At 36.3% G+C, this 26,389-nt stretch overlaps 1 protein-coding gene across 1 annotated transcript; it reads right to left on the minus strand.

The window, feature by feature from the left end:
• Positions 1–887: 887 nt before the first annotated feature.
• Positions 888–26,384, minus strand: LOC120516464 (potassium channel subfamily K member 1-like). Its single transcript, XM_039738145.1, has 3 exons — positions 25,820–26,384; positions 8,915–9,310; positions 888–7,172 (listed from the first exon to the last, which is right to left on the minus strand). Exons 1-3 carry the CDS (start codon positions 26,172–26,174, stop codon positions 6,910–6,912), a joined length of 1,014 nt encoding a protein of 337 aa, XP_039594079.1. The 5' UTR covers positions 26,175–26,384; the 3' UTR covers positions 888–6,909.
• Positions 26,385–26,389: the final 5 nt, after the last annotated feature.

Below are 26,389 nucleotides of genomic sequence, written 5' to 3' on the forward strand. Positions count from 1 at the left end.
TGCCTTTTCAATTGTGTAATTGGTTTTGTTCAGCGCTCTTTGGAACTGTTGCTTTTTCTGTGCACTGCGTCAGTTCCGTGAGCGCTTCGGTGTACATGCATCAAGGTTCCCAGCTGTGCTGGTGCCATCTCGTGCGATGTCCATGGCTGTATTTAATGTTACCTTAGTCCTGGCACTTAAAACGTTCTCTCGCAGTTTCACTGAGTTTGTGCCAAACACCACCCTGACCATCTCATCTTCCTCTGCATAAGCACAGTCCTTCACCCGTGAATATTTACCCGTGGCAGTTTGCTATTGGATTGCCGCTGACGGACGGCCTTATATGGGCAGGCACTAAATTACAAACGCCAGCGCAGCCTGTCTATGAACTTAATTTAAAGTGTAGGTTTACATCGTGCTTTGTTTCCGAAGTAGCAGAACTCATGAATATGGTTGTATATGTCACTTCGCTTCGCTTCTTATTGTTTAGCTGCCTTCTCAATTATATAATGCATGTTTTCTTCAGCGCTTTTTGGAGGTCTTCCTGGTTTTTTATGTACTGCATGATTACGTGGGAGGCGTGATGATGTCACACGAAACTCCGTGCCCACGGCGTTCAAGCTCATCTCCATTTCAATAAATGGAGAAAAACAGCTTCCAGTTATGACCATTACGCGTAGAATTTCGAAATGAAACCTGCCCAACTTTTGTAAGGAAGCTGTAAGGAATGAACCTGCCAAATTTCAGCCTTCCACCCACACGGGAAGTTGGAGAATTAGTGATGAGTGAGTGAGTCAGTGAGTGAGTGAGTGCTTTGCCTTTTATTAGTATAGATATACATACACACACACACACACACACACAGACACACACACACACTAGCTGAAAGAAAAAAACACCCAAACAAATAAACCGAACTGTAACCAGACACAGCTCAATTTTTATTTGATCATCACTGTGAAATATACAGTACATGGCTTAACTGTACAATATACCTACCAGCAAGTTATTTACTGATTTTTCTGTTCTTTATAAATACAGATTTCTATGACAACATGGACTAAAGACCCTGGGGTACCACCCATTTGTACAAACTACTGTGCAAATTCTATTTATTTACATAGATACAGTATGTTACACGCAGGAGCAACAGAATTTAGACATGCTAGCTGCAGAGATTAACATTATTTTTCTTCCATCTAAAACAATACATTGCAATTTTATCATTTCCAACACACATTTTTCAGATTCAGACACATTTAATTATGGAAAACATAATTTCTTCCCTTCACATAATTTAGTACCAATGTAAACAGACATTAATATAAAACTTATCTGTAAACACTTATTTCCTCAGTAGAGCTATTTTCAACAGATACCATGAATTTTAAATAATTATTCAATTTGTGCTTTTAACCTTCCCAAAAAATGGTTAACTCCCTTTCATCCTAAAATATAAAAGAAGGCAAACATCTACTGTGTGTCCTCCTAAATAAGAATCATTTAGCTAAATGTTTGAATAGCAAATTGGCATACAGTACATTGGACTTAATCTTCTAAATATGTGCTCATATCAGTTATAAAAGGACAGCCAAACAACATAGATAAAATACAAGTAAATATAACACAGGAATGTAACTGAGTTTAACTAAAAGGTTTAAAAACCAGTAAGAAAATTTACACATAACACATTCAAGTGCATTCAGAGACTTGGTAACTGTTATGAAAGTGAAAGGATTTTCACATTTTCTAGTCTTCATCACAATTTTGCAAAATTATTTTTAGTACTAGGGTGCTTTACCGTGTTAGCCATTATGGATGTAGTAAGAAGTCAAGTAAAATGACACCTTTTATTGGCTAACTGAAAAGTTTACAATATGCAAGTTTTCAAGGAACTCTGGCTCATTCTTCAGGCACAATTAATGATTACGTTTTGCTTGAACAACGGGCCAGAGTTTCCTCGAAAACAAGTCATTTCATACAAGGGGCGTTCAAATATAAACAGAAATTTAGAGCTACACTTCATTGAATTCGATTAAATGACTTGCACACTATTTTTCTATGTAGTCTCCTGCCACAGCAATACACTTGTTCCAGCGCTCAGGAAGCTTCTTAATCCAAGAACAGTAAACGTCTTTTGACTGCATGTTGACCCACTCTTGCACAGCATCAACATCCTCATTCAATGTGAATTTTTTCCCTCCTGAAAATTACTTAAGTAGAATGAAAAGATGATAGCCCCTCTCTGAATGACTTGCACCAATCATACACTCAAGACTGAGAGAGGCATTCATCTCTAAACTGATTTTTAAGTCTCAAATAAATCTGAGCTGGAATGAGTCCATCATTTGTTAAAAATGTAATAATAATTCACTGCGCAACACTACTGTGTACCTCCTGCTCCGATATGGTGATTACAACGGACAGGAAGTGGGGAGAAAGAAGCTAGCACTACTAACAAGTTCAAACATGAGTCAGGTCTACCTTGCTCTTCTTATAAGAATAGAGCATGAAAATTCCTGTTTATAACTGAACGCCTCTCATTATTGATAACAGAATGCAATTACATGTATTAGAGTGCGTAAAAATAATTTTGCAATGTTATGCTGTTAAAAACAGAGTCAAAAAGCTTTGTGGTACCTGAAATAGCTTTAAGACAGCAGATTACTACTCAAATGATGAAAAAAATGGTATTTCATTCTGCCTTGTTGTTAGCTGTCAATTTGTGGACAGTCTATGGCTATCTGTGGCCCACATTTCCTAAAAATGCAATTTTTCAAATACATGTGGAGACTTAACATTTTTGCTGTAGTCTCAAGCTAATACTCCTGTCACTCTACACAATTATTTTTAGTGAGAAGCAGATTTCATTTACAAAACCGTAGTGAGTTGGGGGGCATTCATGCTCCCAACAAAATAAGTTATAGTGGTGGGCTTGTGTGCCTACAAAAGCCAATGACCAATGAGCACTCACCCAGAAGTACAATGTACAGTGTCAAGGAAATGATAATTTTTTTGGACTTCTCAAAGAGAAAAGAGGCTTTCTTGTTAGTCATACCACAACTGAGCTGAAAAAACAAAATAAAAGCGGCAAGATTGCTGCTGAATTTGCCATAACCTGAAAGAACCATCAGCTAGCACATTATTGGCTTTCAGAATGCAGGAAACTAAGGAAGCTTTGTGAAACTGTCTTGAATTCAAAAGTCTGCATGGAGTCATAATTGGTCATCCCCCTGTGAATTGTAGTTATGCAATCTGAAATCCGTAAGGTGATGAAATCCAGTTAAGTTTGACATCCCCTCCAACTAGAAGTAATGTAATGTGCCTCTGGCTTTAAATTGGTGGCTCATCTTTTCATGGTCATCAGATCAATGTGGCACTTCACCAATAAATGATAGTGCCAGAGAAATACTGAATCACTATGATCTACAGGCAATTCAACCTTGAGGTTGTTTTTAGTGTAATGGAAATCCTGAGTATACATTTATTTGCTGCACGACTCACCATGCCAGGGATAAGGAGCCTGTTCTATTATTGAGCTCTACATAAATTACTTGCATTTTTTTTACTTGTACATTTCTAAAATCAGGTCACTTACCTACCATGATTTCAAGCAGAGAAGTGAGCTGCTGTGAAAGAGATCACACATGCCACTGCGCAGCTACAAGAACCACTTCTACAGACAGCATATCAAGCATGAGTTGATGCAGCACGCATGACTGTAGCCGCTTTTCCGTCAAAGAGGAAAAATATAAAGTAAAAGAGGAAAATATAAAGAATATAAAAGCGTGTAACCCCTCTAAAAGTAAATCTGAAACTGTGAACTAAGCCATAATGGAAGCTGTACAGAATATTTCTCTGTTTAAAGATAGCCAAGTTTGAAAATTTACCAATGCTTTGCAATGGGATGCTCTAAAACTCAAGAAACTTTGTACAGCACATTAAGATATTTCAGCAAAAACTGAAGAATAACTGAGCCAAATTTAAACAAAATTGGTACTCTGGGAGCTGAGTTGATTCACATTAACAGACATACAGATGAACAGACATGGCAGCTACAGTAGATGTTTTTTTGCACTATATGTGAATGCACCTAAAATGTACTTCTTACACCCGAATCACTGGTTTTCGCATCCGTCCATTATTTCCAGCATACATACAATGGCTGGGTGATATTCTGTCAATAACATAATACAGAATGTATTATTAACTTTTTCACAATAATTAAACAGGAAAATCAAAATCACAGCATTAATCAACAAATGCAACACCAATGAAGGATTAAGATTCCAGTATACAGGCCGATTCATGAAAACAATTCAATGCACACTTTTTTTAATGTAAACAAGACTGTGTGAAAAAAAGAATGTCTGCAACAGCTCTTATGCTTGTGTGTGTTCCTTTCTTATGCCAGGAATACAACACTATACCTCATTTTATGTTACAGAGTAATCCACAGGTAACATGGCTAAATCAAAACTAAATCAAAAACAGAATGGACAGAATATTAAAAATAATATAAATATACATAAATGAGGGACTTGAGAAAACTAGTATGCCTTGTTTAAAGAAAAACTGCATATTAAAGCATTTTAAAAGTTATGATGCACTAGAAGAAAATGAACCAACAGTTAATGAGTTATTGTGTCAAGTAGCAAAGCAAAATATCCTTAACTTTCCAAAATGGCCCTTTTTCTGGGAGTGTTTCCTTAAAAATAGTTGATGCCAGTGAGGACTTATGTTGCTCCTACTGTTGATTCAAAATAATACCAAGCTTTACCTTAGTTGTGCATATACATTTTGTTTTTGTACAGTGCCACAAAACAGAAAAGTTACTAAAAAGCATTGTTTTATTATCTTGTTACTTTTAATCTTCAAAACATTGCTCTATTTTTTTATTCATTAATCCATCTTTTCTCTATAATCCCACTGAAGGCAATGAGGTGTCAAAGCCTTACAAAGTAGCTGTAAATAGAAGGCATTAAACAACTCTACACAAGGCACCAGTACATGTACACTAAATAAGATAACTGTTTGTTTTATCTAGGATGGCGATTAAGGTTTCCTGCAAATCAAATTAATGGTTTTCTGATATGCAATCAAGGTCACGGTATGTTGACAAATGCTGTAAATTGGATCTATGACATACCACTCTATGGATAAGCAACCAGGTCTGGTAAACAAAGTAGAAACACATCATTTTAATCAATCATCAAGTTTAGCCAAGCTGTGTGACTTGTTAACTGGTCACCTGGGCTCTAAAGATTTTATGTGTACACAGATATTATGCTGTTTGATACGAAAGGCACTATGTTAAAACAAAACTGTTTAGCTGATAACATTCCAGCTTTGGCTTTTTTTTTTGCATATTGCTTATATGAACAGTAAAAGAAATGGTTTTCAGCAGCCAGCAAAAATGATACAGTTTAGGTATTTGGCTAGGATTTGATTAACAACATCTTAAAAAGTATACATGCAACATAATGGTAAAAAGTCTTGGATTTCTTTTTTTCTTGTGATGTTAAAACTCATTTTACATCCATTGGAAAAAATAAGCCAAGCCAAGTTCAGTCATTTCCCTTTAAGAGACATTTAAACAAATTTCCATTTAACGTCAGACTCTCATTTCCCTTACATCTGACTAGCAGTTGTATTAACTTGCTGTTTAGTTGTACTGATAACTCTACCTAATAAAAAGCACTTGTCTACAATTAATTTTAAGGATTTTTCCTTTTCCCTTTCCATTGGCAGTAGCTGACAGGTGCAGTATCATCAACAAACTACAGGAGCAAACAATTCACAGAAATGTTCTTCCCGTGCATTATGCAGAGAGTAAGGTATTAGTTTAATTCCACGAAAATGTGCACATCAGTTACAGGCACAATTTAAGACTAAGTGTGATTGATCATGGTACACATACAAGTGAGACTTTCATTTTATATATACAGTACATATGATAATAAGTTTGAACTTGGTGCCTATCTCAAGACAGTGTGAACAATATAAAGCAGAAGATGTGCTTATTTGTTAAACAGGGCATTACACAAATGAACAACTCTCTTGTAGTTGCTGTAGTGATAATCATTTTAATAAGGGACATTATACCTTTAAAGCTTATTTTCATTATTTATATGGAAAGTTGGTTCCAGTTTTTCTGTAATCTGAAGTTTATAGACAAAAAGGCATTTTACATTTTTTGAAGTCCAGTAGACTTTCTTCTCTGCAGAAGGCACTATAGAAATGGTGCAGTTAAGCACCATATAACCATTTTAAACATTAAGTGAAATGATATTATATATATTGTATATATCTTAATGGGGCTATTTAATCACTGTAGGCAACACACCATACACCATTAGTTTGCAATTTCCATCATAGTCATTCACTATCTGAATCAGGATTTTAAATTTCAAATTATGAAAGGATGCATTCATGAAATCACTAATGTATCAGAATGTGTAGTGCAAATTGAAAACTTATATCCAACACTGTTAAACTTTAAACAATTTAATCCTTTTTACTATATCCTTCCCACCATGTTAACCAGAAGATTATGCAACTGTTAACACATTCTTCCAATCACCGAAAACTCTTGCAAAGGCTATGGGATATTGAATATCTACATGTACTATCAATAACTATGACAATACTTTTATAACAACAATGTTACAGATAGGCATACTGTCACACTTTAACTAAATAGAATGTTTCCTTTATGAAATCTAACTTTCTTCAATCTAAAGCAGAAAATTCAAAAATATACAATACTTCACTAGTTAAATACATCAAGTACAAGTATTTATGAATAAAATAAATACACTTACATTTTCAGATTCCCTTATTTCTGTTAAGTATTTAGAAAATAACATTTCACATAAGAAATAATACTCAACAGCCTGTGGAGTGCAGATAACTTCATATGGATGGATACTATCTATTTATGGAGCCATCTGTGGCATTATAAGATAAAGGAGGAACTTCTACAAATGGTTCATTTAATTTATCTTCCTTCATTGAAGGTGTTCGGTCTGACACTGAGGAGAAGGAAAGTTGATCATGCTCAAGAATGTTCAGATGGTCCTCTTCTTTTACCTTCTTAATGTAGAATATTTTCCTAAACTGCTTCAGCTCTTCCAGCTCACAAAATGTTTCCAGAACTACCAACATTGCAATAAGGCCAAGAAGAAGATAGACTGAAAAATAAAATTGACAAATATAAATGTATGTATAAATGCAATAAAATATTTCAAAACAACATACTTCACAAAATATACTACGCTTATAATATACGAGTATCGGCACACTGCACAATAACGTGCAGTGAATACACTTGACTTGAGCAATCCTAGTTTTCATTCTCTTTCTCTGTACGTTTATCATTCGTTTGCTCATAGGGTGATGTGCTTGCTACTCCCTGAGCAGCTCTTCTTTTCTCTACCCTAGCGGCCCACTGCTTCTCTTCTTTCGTCGACAAGTTTTCGCGTTAAAACTGAGTTAGCTTTTGTGTTGCAACAGTTTTTCACATAAGCGCCACAATCTGCCTCAAGAATGATTAAAGATATGAAGAGGTAGGGGAAGTGACTGCAAAGGTGATAGGGAATGAGAACGATGTACGTATGCATGTGCCGCATGGCCACCCTGCTGCATGCTGCCAAGAGTTGATTCCACAATAAAATAAAAATAAAAAGAGTAATAAAAATCATCACCCTGAAAGCGGATAGTAGACGTCATGTAGTATATGTGTACCAAATTTCAGGTCAATAGGAGAAACGGTGTGCGAGCTACAGGTGATTTAAAGACCTGGACAGACAAACTAACAGCCACAGTAGCGTATTATATAAGAAGATAATAGCACTTTACTCTACATACACTAAAAGATGAAGAAAAAAAAAATCATAATCTGTCCAGAAAAGTAATTATTTGTTCATAATTAGCATATCTGGATCAAACATTTTATCTTACTTTAATCTAACTTCCAGTGTAAAAGTAAAAATAAAAACCACCATTAATATGATAAGCAAGACAAATACATTTTATGTAACAGGTGTAAATGTTTTTTTTTTTTACAATTTTTTTTTAAACTGTACTACAAATCACACCAGCAATTTGCCAATTGAGACATCAACATTCATCTACTTAGGAAAACTATGCAAAGAATACTACAGTAATGTGTACATTAAAACATTACAAAGGCACAAAAACTACAGTAAACGTTCAGACTTGTGATGGGTTATATTGTACTTTGTTGTATGTAGGTTGGCGCTATAAATCGTTTATGTTCCAAACAAAATAAATAATAAACTACAAGGTATAAGTAGCTTATCAATCAAAGGATTTGTTTAAAAATATTAATATTTCTGCAGCTAAACTAACTGTTTTTAATTATAAATTTTTTCACAGATCTCAGCTAAATTAAAACAAAAATTGAAAAATACAGGTAAACTCATAACTATTAAAGTTTTTATAGAGTTAATAGTTACAGATAATACCTGTAATAGAGAACAATAATGCTTCTATAAAGTTCACAGTAAAATCATTAATGAAGGGTAATATAATATACAAGGGATGACCAAAATGATCTGAGCCTCAATTTCAGAAATACTAAAAAAAAAAAAAAAAAAGTTTTGCTGTACAACCAATCTTCTATAGATGACATGACAAGTTAAGATCCAAGTTATTCACTTAACTAAATAAGGAAATGAAAACACCCTTGTGTTAAACTGGAAATAAAATACTATTCTCTGCCTGACAGAGAAATTTTGACCTAACAAATACTTCTGTAATGCCAGGGTGTAGCCCAAGAGTAATTACAAAGCTTCAGATTACATTTGTAGCAATTCTGTTCTGTCTCTGCCCAAATGACAACAGGTTTTCCCAGTACTTTATCATAAAACATATTTAGTTAGAAAAAGTGTACGTTTTACAAAATACTTACACGTGATTCCAATTTTATAAAGCTCTCTGAACTTTTGATTATACCCTTCTCCAGGGACATAATCACCCAGACCAATAGTGCTGAGAGATATAAAGCAAAAGTAGAAAGACTCAAGAAAATTCCAGTCTTCCTCCAAGGCTGAGAACACAGCAGCAGGGATGAAGAAGAAGCAGGATACAGTGATGAACCCCAATCCTAATGCATGAACCAACGCAACAACCTGCTTAGAAAAACCCCAGCGGGTATGGATATACATCACAGGGCGCCGGCTGCTGTAGACCATGATTCGTTGCACAACTGCTGTTAGAAATAGGAGTGTGAAGGGAATACCAATGACAGAGTAGATAATACAAAATGCCTTTCCTCCATCTGAAAGGGGTACAGTGTGGCCATAACCTGAAAAGAGAAAACATCATCAGTATCAAAATTCCTTTGCTCAAATATTTTTTTATTTAAGTATATACAGTATATATTAAACTCAACTATATTAATATTTAAAACAAAATTGCAGCAAAGATTTAATAATATCTTTACTACATGTAGATTTAAAATATCTTGTTTATTTCTGATAACTCGTACCACTTTATAATTGATATACAGTCCAACAATATCCCCTGATAAACCTATTAAAAAAAAAAAAGGAGGTACTACAAAATATTAAAGGGAATGAATATATGATATGTCTAACATCAGACATATGCAATGTTGAACATTTTTAGAAACCACACCAAATTCTATTAGGTAGAAAAAAGTCAACAATGTACTGAATCCAATCTATGTCGAAATAAAGAATATGAACAAGTGAAATAAAATGTGTTCAGTAACTGACATTGATTATTTTGCACACCTGCAATTATGTAACCAATTGTTTGGAAAAATTAAAGTTTAAAAAAAAAAAAAAGCAATATACACCACATCTCATGAAATATGCTGAAACATAAATCAGCGCACATCAAGCTCAGTTTCCAAAGCGTATAGCAATTTCCTAGTTTTAATACCTAGTTTTCCCATGTGGTCAGAAAAGCTTAAAATTTGCCTTTTCAGAGCTATAAGAATTACAATGGAAGGTGACTTTTATCATTTTCCTTTGTACTCAATTTAAAAAAAAATTTCTGTCCTTGAGACTGACCTGAGCTGTACTGGAGAACAGAGCAAATTTAATTTGCTTCATGGATATCAATATGTGATGGCAGTCAAAATTTAAAGATGCTGGATGTAATTTTACATTTTATTTTTCAATTCTTCAAATTCACATGCACTACTACTAAATAAATCTATAAGAAGACAGGCAGAATTAACACATTAAAATAGGATGGCATACATTCTGACTTATACTAGATAAAGTTAAATTTAAGAAAACAAACCACTCTTGCTACTGAATTATTAACAAAATATATGTACCTAAACTACTTAAGGAAATTTAAATAAACTCTAATGAGCTAATGAGTAATATCTGATGCTGACCTTTTTTTTGGTTAAAAAACATTAATTTATTCATAAATGACACCCCCGATTGAAAACTAATATCTGTTCTCTAGCATTAATAACAATGATTTACATAAACATCAGTAAAATGTAATCTGTTATGTTGAATAATAAGGGAAACATATTACACTAATACAAACGGGGAAGCGTGGTTTCCAGTTTTGCATACTCAGGAAACAAAATAGCAAATTGGCTATCAATTAAACAAATTAAACAACTTTTTTTAAAAACACTAAAATACATAAATGTTCTGTACATTTTATTTTATGAAAATTAAAGACTCCTAATCTCAAAACTGCTTCCAATATCAAGGCTTCAATGAAATAATCAGTATTGTCTTCTGCTTGTTAACGTGACTTGACTTGTGCCTTGTAAAATACTACAAGATGGCGTACCAGAACTCTGCTCTATTATTCTGCTAAAAAAGCAATAATCTCTATTTTTTTTGTGTACATTTCTACATAAACTGACATTTAATTTCAGCATTGTTTTTATCTGCACATTACAAATTAAGAAAGAACAGACTAAGTATTCCCATAATACTGAAATAGATTAAGCGTGTTTGAGAATGTATGTATGTACTAATAATATTTAAAAAAATTAGGATCTAAAAGATATTACACTAATACTCCAATTGTTTACTGACATTTTCTGCTAGTATCTATCCAATTTCTAAACCTACCTTCTCTTCCACTGATACTCAAATCAGCATTAACAATGCAGTGAGATCCCACACATAAATAAAATTAATTCCAAACAACTCCATTCTAGCAACCTAGCTGTGCTCAAAAATGCTAGAATGCCATTGCATGTTTTGTGTGCTTTCAGAATTTACAAGAGTAACCAACTATACCAGGGTGTAGAGAATATTTAAATTTAAAACATTATTAAACTTTCATCACACACATTTGTAAAATGACCGGAAGATTACATTTGGTATCCAGTCTCTAACCTCCTTCGCATGCACCCCTAGCATGACTCAGGCTCATAATTCTATTGTGCAATTACCTACTGTATTTATGATGATGTTTTGGCATATTTCTGTTACACATAATTCCAATTTCCAAAATAAAAAAAATCAACATTTTTTGGCTTATGTTCACTGGGTTAAGATAATAAACTGCTAGACTGGATTAATATCAGCAACCTATTTTTGCACACTCAATAATATTTTTATACTTACTAAAATTAATTGTACAGTTAAATCACAGGACCAAAACTTTGTTAGCTAACAAAGTGCAACCCTACGGTTTATGGAGTGAGGAATCTAAATTCTGGCTAAGGCACATTCTTTGTGGCGTTTACCTGAGGGAAATCTAAAATTACACAATAAAACATGCTGATGGAAAAAGAAAACTTAGTTCCAAATGAGGTTAACATAAGAATGTGTGGTTATGGTATCAAGAGACAACTTATATCTCAGTCTGTTTCAGTCAGTCAGGGGAAGTTCTTGGTTGCATGGTGACATTTATGGCTATATTATATATCAACTTCCCAATACAGTTAACTATAATTAAGCAGATACAGAAGACAAAACTAATGAACCAGGAGTTGTCTTAAATTAAACAGTACATTCATTCAAAAATTCATCAAAATTATGAAATTCAGCCATTGGGTGGTTTCCTCCCTACAAACAAAAATCACAGTAAGCTTTTTGTGCAACATGGTTGCTTTGGTTTTTATTTATTTCCATATTTGTGTGAGAATTTGCACAAGCAAAAAAACTTGTTATGAGAAAAACCAGGAAAATGCAATAAAACCATTATTTCCAGATCACTTTTGTTGTCACAAACATGTTTCAGAAACACTGAAGGGACCCCATTCCCCATACCTTCCATTGTAAAGAGTTAAGAGTGGGAAAGATACAGGCAGTCCCCGGGTTACGTACGAGATAGAGACTGTAGGTTTGTACTTAAGTTGAATTTGTATGTAATAGGTACATTATTTTAATAAATGCTATTGTTGACCGACTGTAACCAAGAGCTCTGCCAATGAATGATGGAGTTTCACCTCTCTCTGACCTTTTTATTATTTCTACGTTATTTTCCATGGTAATGGTTTTTCTCTTCTTTACTGTATCAGCAGCACTTGCATCAGATTTGTGTTTCAGAGACATTCTTGAAGGGTGAAGACAAAAGGTTAAGATGAGCTCTTCTGCGCAGCAATGCACATGCTATCACAGCAGGAAGGCACCCGTCATCAACACGTCTGATGTACTGACAACAGACAACTTCTTGCTATGTGTGTAACAGTACAAGCAGGCTTGCTATTGAGAATAAATGGGGGCGGCTCATCACCTGCCCACCATACAGACACCTCCACTACAGTATGCCGCCTGCAGCGTCCGCCAACCGAGAACAAACACAGTGCGGCCAAAGGCGGGTAGTGAATCGCCCACCATCGCCCCAATTCAACAGACAGCCACCCGATGCACTACAATGCTACTCCCCACTTCCCCGTTCATCCACGATGGCCTCCATTCAGCCACAACCGGGTCACCACTTGCAACATTACCAGCCGCCCACCAAGAACGAATGGGGCAGCAGTGTGTGGTGGGCGGTCAGCGAAACGCCCCCCTCCACTCCATCCAGCCTGTGTCCAGTCAGGAGCAGTAGCTGCAGCTGTGTAGTGGGCGGGCAGCGAACTGCCCCATCAAGCCTCCGTCCTGCACACGAGCGACAGCTTTGGCCCCAGTGACTATGGACCACGGGTCACCGCTTACGCCGGGAGCCGCCTAAGGGACACTACACTGCGTGAGCAGCGGAATCACCCCCCATCCAGCCTCCCCATGCCGAAGATGACGGAGCGGCAGTTACTGAGGTGCATGCGTCACAGCTGTGGCCCCGTTCGTAAGCTGGATGTCCGTAACCTGAGGACTACCTGTATACGGTGATGTAACCCGAATTTTAGTGCAAGTCAAAACACACCCTAGCCTAAGTCACTTAACTATCCTAACACATTTACAAAATCATAATCTAGAACATAAAAACACAAACCACAGAAAAAGGAAAAGGACATAAATATACTGTACTGTACACTGTACTGTAGTAACAGAAAAAAAATGAGTAAAAAAAATCATTACATTTATTCCTTCTCACATCTCAATTTTTTAAAGTTTTTATGGGAGTGAGCGTTGTAAACACGAAACGTATGTCGAGACGTTGTAACCTGAGGACCCCTGTATATTTTTTAATTTATAGTGAGCCCTTAACTTTAGAACTCAATTTTTTGTGGCCATGTTTGTTAGGAAATAACTTTGACTTGAAAAATACTGAAAATATCCTATAAACCACTTGTTTGGCCAATACATGGATTAATAAGTATTATTTTTTATTATGAGGTTGGGAACTCTATCCAGGTATCCAGTTATCCAATTATACACTGAAAATTGCATCTAACATAATAACGTAATGTTTACAATAAAATTATACTCATTTTCAAATTCATTAGAAGAGCTGACACCAAATTGTACTGTTCAATACAAGGTAATTAATTTTCACTTTTGTTAACACTGTATTAAATATTGGTAACATCTTGCCTGACCAAAGCCAATCAAACGGTACAAATAAAGAGTTTGAAGAAAATACAGAATAACATTAGTATTTTCAATTGGATAAACCTTACTTGCAAAAACAGGAAAGCATCATAGCATAGAGTACAGTTCAGCAAAATGCTCAGAATTTAGCTATATGGGACATCCCATGTATGCCAGTGTAGGACTTGTAACATGTTACTATTTTAGATTTGAAACTTCATTACATCAAACCTTAAAAAGGACTTTTATTCCTAAATATTTCTAGAAAGAAGGCCTAAAAATTCCTGCAGTAAAAAAACTAACAAGAGGCTCTATTTGCACATTTAAACATGACAAAACAGACATAAAACGTAAAAGAGAAAATTGCTCAGACGCTATCACAATGCACAATATGCTAGAGTGAAGCGATAATAGACAAGCTTTCAGGAACATAGTAAGCGGTTTCAATTTGATTTTCAAAGTAAACCAGAGCTGGGTGGGAAAGCATAATATGGTTTGGATTTAAATTCCTTAATATTCAGTAAGCATACCTATCAAAACATTTATTTTCAGAAATGCGATTACATCACAGATATTTGCCTTTGACTTGTTCAATAACAGTATTTTATTTGTAATTATTCTATTTTATAACATAAAACCTACTGAAACAAAGTATATTAAATCTTATCCCACATAATGTAGCAAGTGTTAGGGAATCCATTCCCGGGCTCCCATTCCCAGACATTTTTCAATCCCGGGAATGAAACTGCTGTAATTCCTGGGAAACTGGGAACGGCCAAGCTCGCATATATAGCATATTAAAATGTGTAAAAATCGATCAAGAAATAACAGAGTTATAGTTGAAAATAATTAAGTGGCACGGTTTTTTGGCCCATGGTGTAGTGTATTACTCATTAATTCAGTCAACAACAGACCAGCAGCAGTCAGTCTACCGGCTCAGTGGACTGGGAGGAGTCCTCACTCTGCAGCTCACGAATGCCGGGACGGGGCAGACTTCATTGACGTCTTTCAGACAACAGCTTTGAGCAGCAACTTGAAATTGCAATGTGTCAGCCTGTTGCATCCGCATTATCTGTGCCAAGAAACTTGCCATCACAGAATGATGACAAGAAACTGGATGCTTTAGTAAAAGCTGAAATGGCTGAGTTTCAAAGCAACCGCAAGCACAGGCATTGTTTAGAATGTGAAAGTGCATCAGTATCTGTGGACTGTACAGCCTGCTTCAGTGGAGATAGAGTGTGCTTTCTCAGCGGCTGGCTTACTCTGCACGAATGTGCACTCTCGCCTGGACGACCGCACGCTGGACACGTTGTGCTCTCTATGCTCTTATTACTGTAACTAACTAGATACATGTACTTATATGACAGCATGAACTGCTTGTAGATAAGGTTAGTCTTTTATTGGTGTCAATATATTGCAGCAGTTTTATTAAAAAATAAGTGTTAGTCGTTCTAAAACCATTCACATGCGAGATGCCCGTGTACTGTGTCATTCCCGGGAATGACATGCGGGATTCCCGAATTCCCGGGAATGGATTCCCTAGCAAGTATATAATAGGAAACCTTATTTAACAATAACTTATTAGGCACTATGTACAGTATGTAATTGGTCAGAAACTAACAAAGTCTGCATTGTGTTCACATCCCATCTTCAGGCTTAAACTGATTAACAGCAAAAGTGTATTGTTATTATTACATATAATTATGAAGTAAACAAAATACACACTGCACCTTAAAATATAAAAAGTGATAAATTATCCTAGGGCAGTCATAGAATTAGCTTCATCCTTTTTGATTCAAAATATAAAAGACAAGGAAAATAACAAGCTTTACTAACATATAACTCAATCAGTCAAAAACCAAAGAAAAGCATATAAAAATATCTAATATTAACAAAAACATTAAAATTAACAGAAAAAATAATCACAAATAATTTATAAAATGTAACAAAATAAACAAATTTAGTAAAAGAAAACAGAGATTGAGGATGGAGCATCAGGTTAAACCATAACAGTTAGACATCTTAAACAAGCTCAAGAGTATGGAGCTACAACATACTCAGTCTATAATCTCTAGTTGCCCATGCTGAACCTGTAAATTCATGCAAAGTACAGCTCACTCACCTCAATACCACTACCAGCTTGACCAAATGCACTACATTTGCCCAATGGTTTCTCTGACATCATCCATATGACACCAACGCTGTTGCAAACTGACAACTGCTATCACTGGTGTGGTATAATTTACCATATATCTTGTATGCAATCATTTCCATTTGTAAGATCTGTGAAACCCTCAGTAGTAACCTTACTTAAAATTAGCAGTGAGTGTGGTATATGCAGAGTTGATATTACTGAACTCTTAACTTGCCCTTACCTAAGCTATGAACATTATGATCAAACAGGTAGACGGGTAGACAGACTGACTATTTGTATTTAAGAATGATATACTGTACTGAAAATGAAAACAAAGTAGCAAATAGCACAGAAAAGCTGAAAGAGCAAAAACAGGTGTAACAACTTGTTCAGTCTTATTTTTTATACAAAGTCAATACATTTTTCTTAGCCTTCAGACAATGTTTATAGATATTTTTAATATGGAAGATTCCAAGTTTATCAGTATTTCTTTTTTGTCTTAAACTTTACATGTTTTATAATTCTCCGTGTCACCATTTTATTGTTTGCAGCCTCCACCTTCCCCTGAAATAAAAAAATTACTGAAAAGAAAGACTAGATTTAGGAAGATAAACTGTTGAGGACACACTTTTTTTTATATACCTTTCCAAAGATGTTGTTAAGCCTCTACTTAAGAGACAGAAGAGTGAGAGATACATTTCAAAGAAAAACAACAGAAAGAAAAAACAAAAGAGAAAAAAGGCACAAACTTGAATGAGTGTAGTCAACCTCTGCTTGTCCTGTAGCACCCTGGGTGAACATTTGAGACCACATTTCTCCTCATTGGCTAAGAGAAGCAAAAAATAAACTCCCCTCTGCTTTTATGTTAACAATTTTAATAATTTCCTTTGTGTATAAAGATTTTGTAGTATGGCTAAAAAATTTAAGGTGACACAAATAAATCAGAAAGAGTTAAAGGGAGGCCAAATGCTGCCTCTTGCAGTGTTGTGTGGTGCATTCCTTCCCACACCACCACTACTAGCATCATGACTAGGAGGTGCTATTCTAGACAAAAATGCTTTAGCATGTTAAAGTTGAAATAAATGGGATATGGTCAAGGTGAAGAAAAGAACAGAGCATGGATTGCATTCTTGCATTTAGACATAGTTGGAGGTAAATATAAAGCATCCTCCGGTATAAAAAGACAATTTTGAAAATTGGCAATTTCTATCATACAAGATGCTACTGCATGCTGTCAAACTGTACTGCTACAGATGCAATGAGGATATTTGTAGCCATCAAACTCTAAGAGGGAATGTAGTTATTAATCAAACTTGCCCTCTCCCTGGTGGATACCAAGAGATGTACACAGTTACAGATAGAGGTGATCTTTATTTAAATTTAAATTAATTTGCAAACCTAAAACTGAAATTTGTTATTTATACAAATATTCAGAACCTTTGCTGTGCACTCCAAATCGTCAGATGCATCCTGTTTGCTTTACTTATTATTATCTTGAGATGTCTCTATAACTTAACTGGAGTTCACCTGTGGCAAACGCAATTGACTGAACATAGTTTAGAAAGGCACACAACCTGTGTTTACTGTATAGGGTTCAAATTGCATGTCAGGACAAAAACCAAGGCATGGAGATCAAACAACTCTTTGTATTCCATAGCAATAAACTCTGGCGAGGCATAGGTCAGGATAGGGTATAAAACTATTTCTAATGCTTTGAGCGTTACCAGGAGCACAGTGGTCTCAAAAGATGACTATGTATGTACAGATGTGTACTGCAATGGACTGGCATCCTAGTATGCAGGGTTGGCTCCAGTGGGACTTTCAGTACTCCAAAACATTATAAAAAAAAGTAGTCAAAATGTTTAAGTAGTATAATTGTGGAACAGAAAATAAATTTGTTGTGGGAATGTGAAAAGAATTAATAACATACACAAATCAGAATGAACAAATAATATATTTTTTCTCAACAGAACAATCTGAGAAAGTGTGATGACAAATTTCAGACAAACAGCCAAGAAACAAACATAATCACTTTGGGTGGTTAAGCATGTATAGTACAAAATTGGCACTGTTTAGAAGGCAAGTATCTAAAATGATGTGAGCAAATTTCAGAAAATTTCATTGGCAGTGTATGCTTAAGGGAAATGAGCCGAATTAAAAAATGCAAGTGGTAATATAAAAGATTGTTATATGTAGTGAAGGGAGAAAACTCAATTGAAGTAATAAAAAAAGAGAGATTGGAAAATAATCTGAACTGTGGGTTATGGTGGGCTAGAAACTGATGAATGTTCGATAAAAACATACAAATTAATGGAATTACTTAGAAAGCACAAGGGGAAAGCTACGATTATGCTAAAAAAAAAAAAGACTGATCAATAGTAAGAGAAGAATGGATGCTGAGAAAAAAAAAAAAAACAAGAAATATACAAATGGAAGAGGTGAACTAAAAAAGAAATATTGAAGAGTGCAATGAAAAGACACTAGGATACAGAAACACAAGAAATTATCTGTGTCCGACTTTGCCTTTTACTTGTATAACTGATAAAGGACCCTCAGAGGTTTTTTGTTCTCAGGGATGCTGTTGACCATAGTTTTTGTTTTCCTCTCCTCCACTGTCAACTGGCCATAGTTCAACAAGAATGTTAACAGACAACTATGGTTAGGTTCAATTTATGCTGATTACTTTGTAAACTGCTTTGTTTTACTGGGTTAAAAAAGATGAACTTTGGTGTGTATGCATTATGTAATTAGTAATTTGTAAAGTTTGTAACTTCATTTCTGTCTTTCAACTTGTTGCACAGCTCTAGGTTTGCACACAGTAAATGGTGCTATATAAGAATAAACTGAATTGAATTTAATTTTGTTCATCATGAAAGGCTAGGTTTTTATTCCACTCAGTCCTTAGGACCGCATGTGGCTAGAGATTTTTGCTCAACTAGTTCTGCTTTTTACTTGCACTCACAGTCTAAATTAAGCAAATTGTTATTTTCCATTTCCTATGTTTTAGGGTCAAGCAAAAAAAAAAAAAAAGAAAAAAATTTTAAATTTTTATTAGACTGTACAAAGTATTTTCATATGTTAATGAGGTACTTTAGATCCTTCTTACCTTGGTTTATACAACTTTCAGTGTCACTGCTTTTATTATGCTTTTAAAAGAGCTTGGTTTATTTAATTAATTTTTTAATAATTACCATGTTAGTGGGCAGATGCGGCTGGTGAAGAAAATGGGGGGGTGGCGCAGTTTTCGGGAGGGCAAACTGAAGCAGCACCTCATAGCTTAGGAGAAAAGAAAAAAAATATACAAACTTTAATGTTGCCCACATAATGAGCACTTTGAGCAGTGAGAAAAGCCCTATATATATGTAAAGGATTATTATTAGTAGTAATAGCGTAGACATAAATTTGTTGGTGGGTTTCACCCAGGTAAGTAAATTTCACCCAGATATGACGGTTTACAGAACTTGACCATCACCAGCCAAATGAGGGGGATCCTCCAGTAAAATCCTGCTCAGTAATGCACACAATGTCGGGAGATGTATGCACACAAATTTAAAGACCAAGCCTTTAAAAATAAACATCTTTCCTTCTTGGCTATTATAAGAAGAAAACTAAAAGTATGGCCCTACAATGATGCAAAAAACACTAAGGGAATAAAACATAAAATGTAAAAAAATACACGGCAGTGTCTTTGCATGCTTTGTAATTATATAGGACAGTGTTCAGTCCTATAGTACAGGGTGTCCCACTCGGGAGTACAACTTTAAAAATGCGAATTACTTGCAAACGCGTGAACATAAAGGTGAGCTGTAAGAACTGAACATACCTGTATTTAGTGGAAAACAAGTCCATATTACAAAAGGTGCTGAAAATATCCTCCCCCAACGTCCGCGCACAAGGAAACGCAACACTCCATATTTGAGAATGTCCTCTGCAACATGTCACTGTCGATGGCAGCAATTTCACGCTCGATGTTTGCTTTCAATTGTTCAATGGTCCTGGGTTTGCTTGCATAAACCTTGCCCTTTAAATATCCCCATAGAAAAAAATCTGGGGGAGTTAAATCGGGCGATCGAGGTGGCCACAAATCTTTCGAGATCACCCGGTCTCCAAAAAACAATCGGATCTCTTCCATATTGGCATGAGAGGTATGGCACGTTGCCCCGTCCTGTTGGAAGTAACCTTCTTGAAGTTCGTAGTCGTCCAGTTGTTTCACAAATTCGTCAACTATAAAAAAGTATTGCATGCTTGCTTTCACCAATCTGCAGGGTTGGTGTCTGGGGCTAGACGGCCGCTGCCACATCCAGGGCTGCCGTAGCAGCACCCGCTATAGTGCCCGCCTCTGTATGACACAGAATCAATTCTTCATTAAATAAGGAATATTTTGAACCTTGTTGCATGATGATACATGCTGCATTGCAGAGTAATTCGCATTTTTAAAGTTGTACAGTGATCCCTCGTTTATCACGGTTAATCCGTTCCAGACTCTACCGTGATAAATGAATTTTCGCGAAGTAGGATTCTTTATTTATAAATCGAATATTTTCGCAGTTAGAGTATAGAAAACCTGTTTACGACCTTCTAAATACGTTTTTTTAACATTATTAGAGCCCTCTAGACATGAAATAACACCCTTTAGTCACCATTACACTCGAATTACCCAATATATTAGACAAAATAAGACATATTAGACGTTACAAATATCATATTACTAGGCGCACTCGCCTTTTAAGGCGACCGACTTTTATCCTCAATTTTTGTGCGCTCCATGTGTACATCAGGCATGTAAGTGTAGGGAATGAGAACATCAAAGTGCCCATTCATAACATCTCCCGAAAACCTAAGTTTTTTTTATCCTCTCAAGTGCCTGTCCAAAGTCGTACAATGTCAGCCCAAATCTGTACCACTAAAGACGGAGTTTCATGCACTAAATAGGCTATAGATGAGAATAAGCAAGCACCATCTTCCCTGATATTTACTACGCGGTGAGGCATTTGTACTCCATCAACATTAATTATTTCCAGAGACATAATTTTGTCTATTTTTCCAGCGCATCGCGCACAAAAGCAAGGGAACAATGACAGCATCCAGAACTCTGCTCACATTGTGTCGCTTCGTACCTGAAGCCTCAAGTAGTAAGTCTGTAATAAGCAGAATACCGCAACGCTTTGCACTCACGGGACGGAAGGACAATCCCGAATGCTTTTACAGTGGTGTGAAAAACTATTTGCCCCCTTCCTGATTTCTTATTCTTTTGCATGTTTGTCACACAAAATGTTTCTGATCATCAAACACATTTAACCATTAGTCAAATATAACATAAGTAAACACAAAATGCAATTTTTAAATGATGGTTTTTATTATTTAGGGAGAAAAAAAAAAATCCAAACCTACATGGCCCTGTGTGAAAAAGTAATTGCCCCCTTGTTAAAAAATAACTTAACTGTGGTGTATCACACCCGAGTTCAATTTCCGTAGCCACCCCCAGGCCTGATTACTGCCACACCTGTTTCAATCAAGAAATCACTTAAATAGGAGCTGCCTGACACAGAGAAGTAGACCAAAAGCACCTCAAAAGCTAGACATCATGCCAAGATCCAAAGAAATTCAGGAACAAATGAGAACAGAAGTAATTGAGATCTATCAGTCTGGTAAAGGTTATAAAGCCATTTCTAAAGCTTTGGGACTCCAGCGAACCACAGTGAGAGCCATTATCCACAAATGGCAAAAACATGGAACAGAGGTGAACCTTCCCAGGAGTGGCCGGCCGACCAAAATTACCCCAAGAGCGCAGAGACGACTCATCCGAGAGGTCATAAAAGACCCCAGGACAACGTCTAAAGAACTGCAGGCCTCACTTGCCTCGATTAAGGTCAGTGTTCACGACTCCACCATAAGAGACCTGCCTGCATGGCAGATTTCCAAGACGCAAACCACTGTTAAGCAAAAAGAACATTAGGGCTCGTCTCAATTTTGCTAAGAAACATTTCAATGATTGCCAAGACTTTTGGGAAAATACCTTGTGGACTGATGAGACAAAAGTTGACCTTTTTGGAAGGCAAATGTCCCGTTACATCTGGCGTAAAAGGAACACAGCATTTCAGAAAAAGAACATCATATCAACAGTAAAATATGGTGGTGGTAGTGTGATGGTCTGGGGTTGTTTTGCTGTTTCAGGACCTGGAAGGCTTGCTGTGATAGATGGAACCATGAATTCTACTGTCTACCAAAAAATCCTGAAGGAGAATGTCCGGCCATCTGTTCGTCAACTCAAGCTGAAGCGATCTTGGGTGCTGCAACAGGACAATGACCCAAAACACACCAGCAAATCCACCTCTGAATGGCAGAAGAAAAACAAAATGAAGACTTTGGAGTGGCCTAGTCAAAGTCCTGACCTGAATCCAATTGAGATGCTATGGCATGACCTTAAAAAGGCGGTTCATGCTAGAAAACCCTCAAATAAAGCTGAATTATAACAATTCTGCAAAGATGAGTGGGCCAAAATTCCTCCAGAGCGCTGTAAAAGACTCACTGCAAGTTATCGCAAACACTTGATTGCAGTTATTGCTGCTAAGGGTGGCCCAACCAGTTATTAGGCTCAGAGGGCAATTACTTTTTCACACAGGGGCATGTAGGTTTGGATTTTGTTTCTCCCTAAATAATAAAAACCATCATTTAAAAACTGCATTTTGTGTTTACTTGTGTTATATTTGACTAATGGTTAAATGTGTTTGATGATCAGAAACATTTTGTGTGACAAACATGAAAAAGAATAAGAAATCAGGAAGGGGGCAAATAGTTTTTCACACCACTGTATATAATAGATTATTATACTGTACATTTAATTGCACACAACCACTAACCTATGAAGGCACGACCTCAGTAGGAAAGTCTTCAGAGGTGGTGCAGTATCTTCAGCAGGTGCGTTGTTGTCTTCAGTTAAGAAGTAATAGGAGTAGGCAGTGTGTATCTGGATGTACGGCTGAAGAACATCTTGATAGGCAGTTGCTGGCGCTGTCTTTACATATGCGTGAGGAGGCTTTTGTAGGGTATTGCCATCTTTAATCATATCCAAGAGTTTCACCTTCTCCTGGATAGTAAACGGCGCTTAGTTTTATTGTCAGAAGGCTTAGAAAAAGCAGCACGTTTAGGAGCCATCGTAGGGCTTAGATAAAAGTTCTCAGAAAGCGCATGCGTAGTGACGTAAGCGTGTATGAGAAAAAAAAAATCACAAAAGAGTGAAGCCGCGAAAGTCGAAGCGTGATATAGCGAGGGATCACTGTACTCCCGAGTGGGACACCCTGTACATTATGAATTATGTAAAAATGTACAGTTACTACATCATCGGATAAGCTACAAATGGGAATAATTTTTGCAGGATTTCAGAAATTCCATTTATTGTTAAAATTATGACAAACAAAACAATATTTCTGACATGTCTGTAACATTGCTCAAGACCACTGCCATCATTATTTTTCCTTCTTAACATTCAACTAGTTGCTAAGGTACACAAGTTTGTTCAAATTGTCAGATGCCGGAGTAAATCTCTTTTTTGCACAATATGAAAAAAGGCAGCTGCACAATACAGCATGGAACAAGAGCATCAACAACTGACTTTGAAATGCTTGCAAAATTAACAACCCACCTGAATTACAACATTCAAAGTCTATTGTCAGGTTGTATGCAAATAATTATGCTGGTTTGATTTACTGATGTATAGTTTCTATTATATGAAACAAATAACGTTACTTAGCACAACATTAAATTACTTCTGTGATTACTCATCGTGGGTATTTTGAATGTTTATAGTTGCAGGAGCTGTAGAATGCCAATGTAAAAGAATGCCTTTTGTTATCGAGGCAACTTTTGTTACATTACAGGTTTAGGCACCACAGTATTCTCAACCTTTTTAAAGCATGTTTTGGAGACGTGATCACTTCGAGCTTATCAGAGCTCTTGCTCTCATCTTGGCCATGCAAAGCCAATTCATATTCTCCACAGAATTTCACAGTGTATTATTGCGGACAGGAGTTGATTTTTGGTCACCTCTAATGCCAATTCTGTAGCCTTCATCTAGATGGTTCAGCAATACTAAGCCTGCCAAAAAATTTTGTCTTATGCTGTCATCTAGATGACTGCAGCTACTTTCCCGAGTTTTTAAAATATTTGGGGGTTTAGCGCCCCAGTTCACTGCATTACTAACTGCCACTGTTAGTGGGTCCGACACTGATATAGCTGCAGCTTATCAAAATTCTGGGTCATTCACTATGGTGTCTGCTCTTCTCATTGTTCATTGTCATTATTAGGATACAATTAAGTAAGTAAAGAACACAAAGTAAAGACAAATCAATAAGACAACGGCAAAAAAAGAATCAAATATTAAATGCTATATCAAAAATACAAATATTTCTAAATGTTTTATAAGTTTAAAAATCACACCACTGTGCTTTTCTAAATGCAGAATAAGTGAAAAGGAAAAAACGCCCAGTGAATTAAATGAGCTCATTTAGAGGTGACATGAGTCACTTGATTCTGAAACTGGCTGCGCAAAAAAAAAAAAAAACCTGGCAGCCACATGGTACAATTTTGTATTTGCGAGACAATCACAATTGCACCAAGATCCTTATTTGGATAATTTTGTAAATGAATGGGTAAATGAATACCAAACGAACTGCAATTACCTTCTGTCTGTTAAATCTTTAGGAAACTGCATACAAAGTTTCAAAGGCGAACGACAGGTCTTCGTAAGTTCTAAACTGTGGCATTTACGAAATTAAAGCAATTCTTCAACATTAAAGTAAAAAGGCATTTCCTTTTGGTAACCATGATATGCGGTGTTGAAGAGTATGAATGAAGTATCAAAAAATATGGTCGTTTTTTTAAACGTATATACTGTTCACATTATGATTTCCTATTTTTTCTTTCACTTTAATTTGGAAAGTAAACAAACTATCCTTTTCTGTTTGTTCCCCAGAACTGATAATCAACGTTAACCTGTTAGTAAGTAAAAACAGAGTTTACAGTACAAAAAAAGGTTGAGATACTTATTGAGATTTGTTGACTAAAACAAAGCATTTAAGAAAATATGCTGCAGGGTAACCTAACACTTCCTGTCCCCGTGAATGACATTTTAAAGGGTTGACTTTTAAACGCTACATCTTGTCAGCGATCTGAATGCAGTATATACAGGTAGACGGAAAATTTCCTTCCAAGAAAAATTTTGACAGGCCCTTACCTCGCCTTGAAATAAAATACAGGAAAGAAGCAAGGAAGCGGAGTGTATCACTTACTCGCGGATAGATTAGATGCCTTTTTCACCTTTGTGTGGTTGTTAGCGTCTTCAGGATTAGTTTATCGACACTCTTTCTCTAAACGTGGAGATGTTCAATAGGCCCTGGCTTGGAGTTCTAAATCGATATAGAACCAATACTTCTTTATGATTCAAAGCGGTTCAGTTTAAGAGATGCGCGTCATTTTAAGTAAGACTTAATGACCTAGATTTAGAATGGAGGAATTTGTCAAACGATGCAGATGAAGTTCTTTTACGAATGCGGACATTTTTCCACATTTGAGTTTCTGCATTTGTCAATGTTGCTGTGTCCCTGTGCCTTCTTAAGGCAAGTTTGATTAACATATCCTTGGCGGACGTGAATGAGTTCTATTACCTTATTAAAATAATAACAGGATGTATAGTCTGGCCTCTCAGGGTACAACGCGGCTTTACGCAAACGTAAAGCACGAGCAAAGATCTTACCTGTGGTTGACAGTACGGTGCTGGCGAAAAACAGCGCCGACGTGAAGTCCCAGTTCCAATTGAAAGTGGCATTGTTAAGCACCGACACGCCGTAGTTGCTGGCTTCCAGCGCCTTTACCAGAAACTCTTCGAGCCTCTCTTCGGACAGGCACTCATTCTCCTGTAAGAACTGATTCTTGACTTTTCGCAATTCATCACGAAGCAGATCCTCGTATGGCAGCTCGACAGCGGAGAAAACCAGGGCTCCGAAAATCAAGTAAAGGACGTACCCAAGCACCAGGAAAAAAAAATACCAACTCGATCTGTTGCTCTGGATGAGACGCACACACGAGTTACTCGTCAGCGACTGTAACATCTTGTGTGCTGTGAAAGAGAAATCACCAAGAGTACAGTCGAGGCCCGAAAGCGTCTCCAAAGCAGCGCCGTCCTTTCTGTTTCTTCGTCTTAGTTAAACTAGAATCTACAGCTGAATCAAGACGCTCATTGTGATGTGGCGCTGACTTCACGCGCAGTGACGTGTGTGTCTCTTCCACCCTAGCGCCAGCCCGAGCGGGCAGGTGCAACGCAAAG

The sequence above is a fragment of the Polypterus senegalus genome, chromosome 16 (genome assembly GCF_016835505.1).
Source record: "Polypterus senegalus isolate Bchr_013 chromosome 16, ASM1683550v1, whole genome shotgun sequence".
In the NCBI taxonomy this organism is placed as follows: Eukaryota; Metazoa; Chordata; class Cladistia; order Polypteriformes; family Polypteridae; genus Polypterus; species Polypterus senegalus.